Genomic DNA, 7,373 nt, shown 5'->3' on the forward strand with positions numbered 1-7,373 from the left:
GAAGCAGACTTTTTTTTTACTTTATTTTTCTTGGGATTTTTTGGGCTGTGTTTTCTTTCACAATATAACATGGAAATATGTTTTGCATGACTATGTATAACCTATCTCAAAATTTCTTGCCTTCTCAAAGGAAAGAAAGGGAAGGAGAGAATTTGGAACTTACTAAAATTTTAAAAGATGTTTCAAATTGTTTTTACGTATAACTGGGGAAATACATGGGGAAAAATATTAAAACAGAAAATTTATTGTTCCTTGTATGTTAATCTGAAATTTATCTATTTGCCCAATATCAAAATTTTATCAGAGACTTAATAAAAAACTTTTTCCTATTCAATATCTTTTCTTTAAAAATTCTGAATAGATTGCTTTCATTTATATAAAAGTTTTATTTTCACAGATGTCTTGTCTTTCCAGGTATAATTCCCCCTTTATTGTGGCTGGTTAAGAACCATTTTCTACCCATAATTAAGGGATATAGTTATTGCATTGTGGTGAAGTGATATACTTTCAGTCAAGAAGATTTTATTTCAAATTCCTCTTCTGATCCCTATCATCTGTATGACTTTGGGCAACTTAACTAAATTCCTAAGGCTCAATTTTTTCATGTGAAATGAGAAAGTTTAATTAAATGGCCTCTAAGGTCACTACCAGTTCTTGAAACATAAGATTTTACTGTACTTACATTTTTAATGTATCAAGGAAATATCAGTGGTTGAAAAGCGTATCTTTTATGTGTTCCTATTCATCAACAAGTTTGCTGTAATTCAGCAATTTGAGTTATCACAAACTAAATCCCATTAGAGTGTTGAGCTGAATTTCCTGGCATTACTAAGTGTACTTACAAACGTCATTAAGAGGTGTCCTTTTTAGGGTCCCCTGTGGGTTAAACCCCAAATGCCCTTCTGCCCAGTTTACCCCTTGTCCCAGCTCATCCCACCAGGGAGCCTGCATGACGACTATAATTGCCTCAGCTGTACTCTATGGACTACAGCTCCTACCTACCCTGGCTCAAAAGAGCTGTACGATAGACAAGAACAACTCCACTAGCCTGAGAACTGCCACCATGATGGCCAACTGTGAGTAGCTTCCAGGGCTGGGATACCCAGACACATCTACCTGATGGACTAGGTCGTATATTTGACTTATCTAAATTTGTTTTCTTGATAGAGAAATATAATAATAATAATAGTAATAATAATGATAACAAAAGCATTTATAGTGTTTTAACATTTGCAAAGCCCCTTACAAATATCTCATTTGATCCTCATAACCATAGGAGTAGATACTTATATTATTTCCATTTTGCAGATGAGAAAACTATTACTGAGAGAGTTAAGTTTTTTTGTTTCCCAGGATCACAGTACTGCTAAGTATCCAAGGCAGGAATCCAACTCATATCTTCCTGAATCCAAGCATATTTATTTGACTGTCTCAGGCTTTTAATGGTTTTATTAGTATAAATGATACCCCTTTGCTTAAAGGGGATTGCTAGGGGTGTAAAATGTATTCTTCTGTGCTCAGATAGCTGTGGAACTTCTAAAAAAGGTGCCAGGCTTATCCTAGAATAAAAAAACACATTTTTTGCATCCTGAATCTATTAGAAACCTTTGCTGGTTGGCAGGACTCAAGTGGTTTTAGACATTTCAATTATCCAATCATAGGTTTAGAGCCAGAAAAGACCTTAAAAGACATTTAGTACCGTCCTTTCTTTGAGATAAAGAAATTGAGCGCCTGGAAGTTAAATGTCCAATGTCATCAAGGTAGCAATCGGCAGAGGCAGGATTTAAACTCAAGTGGGCAGGGGAGAGAATAAGTATGTATGTAGCTTCTACTACTAAAACACAAAGTGCTTTACAAATATTTCTTTTGATTTTTACCACAATCCTGTGAGATAGGTACCATGATTATCTCCATCTTACTTTTGAGGAAACTGAGGCAGGCATATATTACAGGACTTTCGCAGAGTCACATAGCTAGTTAAGTGGCTGAAGCTATATTTGAATACACATCCTTCTGATGGCAGACCTGGAGTTTTATCCACTCCAGCACCAAGCTTCCTTATCCAGATTCCTTATTTGAAATTCAGTTCCTTTTCATTACACTCCCAACCTACTGGGTGTGATCTTCAAAAATCCAGGCTCTCTCTCTAGTCACAGAAGGTTAAAGTTTTCTACTTTAGTGAAAGAATGTGCATTGATTAAAATACATTCTTTTAAAATGTACATTTAAAAAAATAATAATTCTAAATAACATTTATATCATGTTTAATCTGTGCTTGGCTTGATCTGTGCTAAGAATTTTACAAATGTAATCTCATTGGATTTGCACATCAACCTTCAGAGATAAGGGTTAATTTTATTCCCATTTTACAGATAAGAAAAATTGAGGCAAACAGAAGTTAAGTGATTTAAATCCAAGGTAATACAACTAGTGTCTAAATCTAGATTTAAATTCAGCGCTTCCTGACTCCAGACTCAGCATTCCATCTACTGGACCACCTTGTGGTCATTTAAAGGGCTACTCATTGAATATGGGCTCATTTCCAGGGTTTTTTCTAAGGGTGCATATTTTTAATGATCTAAAAGAGCCTTTTAAAATTCTTGAGTCCAAAACCCTCAATTTATAAATAAGGAAACTGAGGCTAAGAGGTAATTGACTTGGACAAATTCTGAGTAAGTCGCAGAAACCCTATTTGAAGCCTGATCCTCTGAGTTTTAATCTTCCAGTCTGTTTCCTCCCTATTTTTGACAAAGGTTCTCTGCCTTTTTGACATGACACTGATCTCTACAAAGTTGTTTCAAAGTGCTAAATTTCTAACAAATGCAATTAAGCTACAAAGAATTCAGTGACAGACTGTATTGTATGTCTGTTGTCCAAGCTAAAAAACTAATAATTACATAATATTTATGTAACACTTTAAGGTCTGAAAAACATATTAGATCAATTGTTTCATTTTGATTTTCATTATGAAAAAAACTAGCTAAGAGACAATTTTAGCCACAATAACTCAAGAAGAGAATATCTTAGGGTTAGAAGGGGACAAGATTTGTATCAGCAATGAGAATTTCATACCAGCGAAATCATCCCTGAAAATATCCTGAACCTTTGGATTGATCACTTGATCAGAAGTTCTTAAAGAGCTAGTGAATAAAATGGGGGCTCCCAAAAACAAATCAAAGTATTCAGAATTATTCTCAAAATTCAGGGACTTGCCACAAAAGCCCCTGGAAATAGAGGCTGGCCAGTCCACAGGGAGAATCATCCAAACATAGGCTGGAGAAGTGGGTGGTACCAGCTGTCATCACTTCCCTAAAATCTACTGCAGAATATCAGACACATGGAGATCCAGGGACAAGAGCCAGAGAATAGTGGCCCATGTGCAAAAAAGGCCCCCTCTCTATACTGCCACTGGCCATTAAGTAAGTAATGAAATGGGGACCCAGAGAGGATGGGAGAGATATACCAATGTGCCTATTTTAGGGTAGCAAAATTATAAAGTAGAGACATGCAACCCTCACCCATCATAATCCATGAAAAGCTTCAGTCGTTGATACCAGTCTGATTGAAAGAACAGGGAAAATCACACTAGATTAGAAGCCAGAATCCAAGGTTCAAGTCTTGACTTAGCCATCAAGTAACTGATATTTGAATAAATTCCTTTTCTTTTTGTGATGGTAGAGAGTTTCTTCCTTTTATATCCCCAATGCTTAGCACTGTGTCTGGGACATAGTATATGCTCAATACATGTTTATGGATTAATTATCCATGGCAATTTTCTAATTTTTAAATAAATATAATAAAAGTTATCATAAGCTACCTCCTGGGCTCTTGGAAAAGACTGGATAGCAGTGCAGCCCAGTGGTTTTAGAATAAGAGAACTGTGCTTGAAATCAATTGGAAAGAGAAAAGGATGGAAGGAAGGAAGGAAAGAAGAAAATCAGGGAGGGAGGGAAAGAGAGGAAGGAAGGAAGGAACATTAGTAATAGATAAGAGGATTATCTATTATATTCAGTAGGAAATAAAGGAAGTAGAAATACAGAGTGTCTTGTCCAGTATCAAAGACAAAGTTATTAATGCAGCCCCTGCTTCTCCTCCACCACTATCCCTGCCTCATCTCTAGTAATGTATGTAATGTGTTGTCTTTTGAATGCCAAAAATACATCTAGGATCATTCAAAAGTACTAGTAGATCTTATCCCTGGAAAGGTTCAACACAACGGGAAGGATAAAGAAAAGAATGTTTTAAGCACCAAGGACAGAGATCCTCTGCATTTCATTGCACCCCTTGTGATCTGCAAAGGCCATACAGGTAGCTTGGGCAGTTACAAAATATAAGATCGTGGTATCTCATGTCTGCTTGAGCTTCCCTACCAAACAGGGAAATGAATAAAAAGAGCTCTTTGACTTCCCACTAAAAGTACAGAAGGTCAAGAGTCTGGAATTGAAAAATGGAGATGGTCCAGATAAGTTACATTAAAAAGATGGCACAAGACAGTGAGTTAATAGGAGTTTATTAAGGAAAAGCTTCCTCAAATCTACCAGCCCAGTGCTTTCCTTTAAATAGTACCAAAAGAACAGAACTATATATTTTGTGGAGATTAAAGACTATGCAATATTTTTGAGGCAGCATTAGAACCATTATTACTGTACAAGATGACAGATGAACAAGTAGGAATAGGAAATTGCCCTGAACCTGAACTAAAACCAAGATGTACTATATTAACTCATTCTTGTTTTCTTGGTAAAATAGATCCATAGACAGCTAGAACTGAATACCTTAGGGAAAGACTTCTTTTTAAAGATGAAGAAACTGAACCTTAGGTAGGTGAAGTGAACTTACCCAGGATCATGAATACCATAAGAGGAAAAATTAGGATTAGAACCAGATCTTTGAATTGCTTGCTACATACACTGTCTACTATACCAAACTGCTTCCCTGGTCACATCAAGCAAATTTTCCACAATATTTTGAGAAGGAACAGAATAAGATAAGGCTCACAATGGTCTGCAGAGGCAACAACTAAATATTTTTTTCTTATTATTTATCAGAGCCTAAAATGAAAGGCTTAGAATAATTTTCATTCATTGAACTTCATAGTTCTACTGGTCTTAACTGAATGGAACGTAGTAGGATCTGAAGCAAAGGAGAGAACAGAATTTCTACAATCTGTGTAATAGTGTACATCTCTTGTTATTTAACTTAATCTCTGCCCCAGTCTTTTATGGAAGTTATAGAAGGAATTATAAACTGAGAAGGAGTTTTGCCAAAGAATCAAAATTACCTATGATGGTCAAAGCAGTAGGCCATGAAAGCAGAAGTTTGAGACTTAAAGTATGAAGAGTTTAAAAATGGAAGAGAACAGCCAAGAAGAGAAAAAGCAAAAGTAACTGTAAGTGACTAGTTCCCAAAGTCTCTGGTGTGTTAGAATTCAGGCTACAGCAGAAAGAGGAGTGGGTTTAAGCAATCATTTATTAGGCAACGAGGTGATTTAATGGGTAGAGCACTAGACATGAAATGAAGAAGACCTGAATTCAAATCCAGCCCCAGACATTTAGTAGCTATATGAACTTGGGCAAGTCATTTGTTTTCTGTCTGCCTCAATTAAGTTCCCTCCCCCAATTAAGTGGGAATAATAACAGCACCTATACTTTTCCACATTTTTTTGTTGTTTTTGTATATATACTTTGTTTTGTGACATGGTCAATTTGGAAATATGCTTTGCGGGACTTCACATGTTTATTTGGTATTATATTGCTTGCCTTTTCAAAGGTTGGGGGAGGGTCCAGAGGGAAAGAGAGAATTGGAATCTATGTTTTAAATGAATGTTTTAAAATGTAATTAGAAAATATTTAACAAAATCAATAAAAATATTTTTAAAACAGCATCTATCTCACAGGGTTGCTATGAAGATTAAATAAAATATTTGTAAAGCTCTTAACACAATGCCTGGCATGTATTAGGTACTATCTTAATGCTTATTCACTTCCCAACAAGGGAGTAACTCAAATCAGCACACTAGGACCTGCTGAACAATATAGTTCTTTTCTTCAATATATTGGCATTCCTGGGTCCCATGGCTACTCCAAAGGAGAAGAAGTCATCCTTCTATAATTGCCATGGCTTTTTACATAGCTAAGGAATCAGTCCTATTTCCATTCTCACTTCAGGATTAAGGAAGACTGACCAAAGACAAATATTGTGATCAATCAAGATTCTATAAATAAAAATAGCTGGTGGGGACAGTTACAGAGGACAGTAGCTTCAAATTGCTTGTATAAATAATGACATGAGATAAATCACAGAATCGAGTAAGGAAAAAGGACTACACAAGAGTTCTCACTGCCCTGCAAAATTTTGTCACCAGTTTGGGTGTGCCCTACTCTCCCTACTTATTACGTCTTCTTTCTCCAAGGTGGCCAAGGAAGACAAATCATGAGCTGATGGAGCTGGAAAATCACACCAGGGTGAAGGAATTTGTTTTTATAGGGCTTGCCCAGTCTCCAGAGCTGAGCATCATCTTATTCATTTTATTATACCTGATATATGTAGCAACTCTACTGGGAAATCTCCTTATCATGCTCACTGTGACCTGCGAGTCTCGCCTCCACACACCTATGTACTTCCTGCTCCGAAATCTATCCATTGTGGATATCTGTTTCTCCTCCAACACTGCTCCAAAGGTTTTGGTGGACCTTCTAGCTAAGAGAAAGACTATTTCTTTCAATGGCTGCTTGACACAGATATTTTTCTTCCACTTTCTTGGTGGAGTTGATATTTTTACTCTATCTGTAATGGCTTTGGATCGTTATTTGGCAATTTCAAAGCCCCTTCACTATGTGACCCTCATGAATAAAGGAAGGTGTCTTGGGCTCATAGCGGCCTCCTGGGTGGGGGGCTTCATACACTCCATTGTACAGATCTGTCTGTTGCTCCCACTCCCCTTCTCTGGGCCCAACATCATTGACAGTTTCTACTGTGATGTCCCCCAAGTCCTCAAACTTGCCAATACTGATACTTTTGCTCTGGAGCTCCTAATGATCTCCAATAATGGTCTCCTCAGCACACTTTGGTTCTTTCTACTCATTGTGTCCTACACAGTCATCATGGTGATGTTGAGGTCTCATACTGGAGAGGGGAGGAGGAAAGCCATCTCCACCTGTTCCTCCCACATCACTGTAATCACCCTGCATTTTGTACCCTCCATCTATGTATATGCTAGACCCTTCACTGACCTTCCCCCTGACAAAGCCATCTCTGTCACCTTCACAGTCATCTCCCCTCTCTTGAACCCTGTGATTTACACTTTGAGAAACCAGGAGATGAAGTCAGCCATGAAAAGATTACAGAAACGACTTGTATCTTCAGAAAAGTAA

At 37.1% G+C, this 7,373-nt stretch overlaps 1 protein-coding gene across 1 annotated transcript; it reads left to right on the plus strand.

Moving 5' to 3' along the window:
* The first annotated feature begins 6,440 nt into the window (after nucleotides 1-6,440).
* Nucleotides 6,441-7,373, plus strand: LOC127540842 (olfactory receptor 4D9-like). Its single transcript, XM_051965735.1, has one exon. The coding sequence runs from the start codon at nucleotides 6,441-6,443 to the stop codon at nucleotides 7,371-7,373; it is 933 nt and encodes a 310-aa protein (XP_051821695.1).

The sequence above is a fragment of the Antechinus flavipes genome, chromosome 6 (assembly GCF_016432865.1).
Source record: "Antechinus flavipes isolate AdamAnt ecotype Samford, QLD, Australia chromosome 6, AdamAnt_v2, whole genome shotgun sequence".
Classification (NCBI taxonomy): Eukaryota; Metazoa; Chordata; class Mammalia; order Dasyuromorphia; family Dasyuridae; genus Antechinus; species Antechinus flavipes.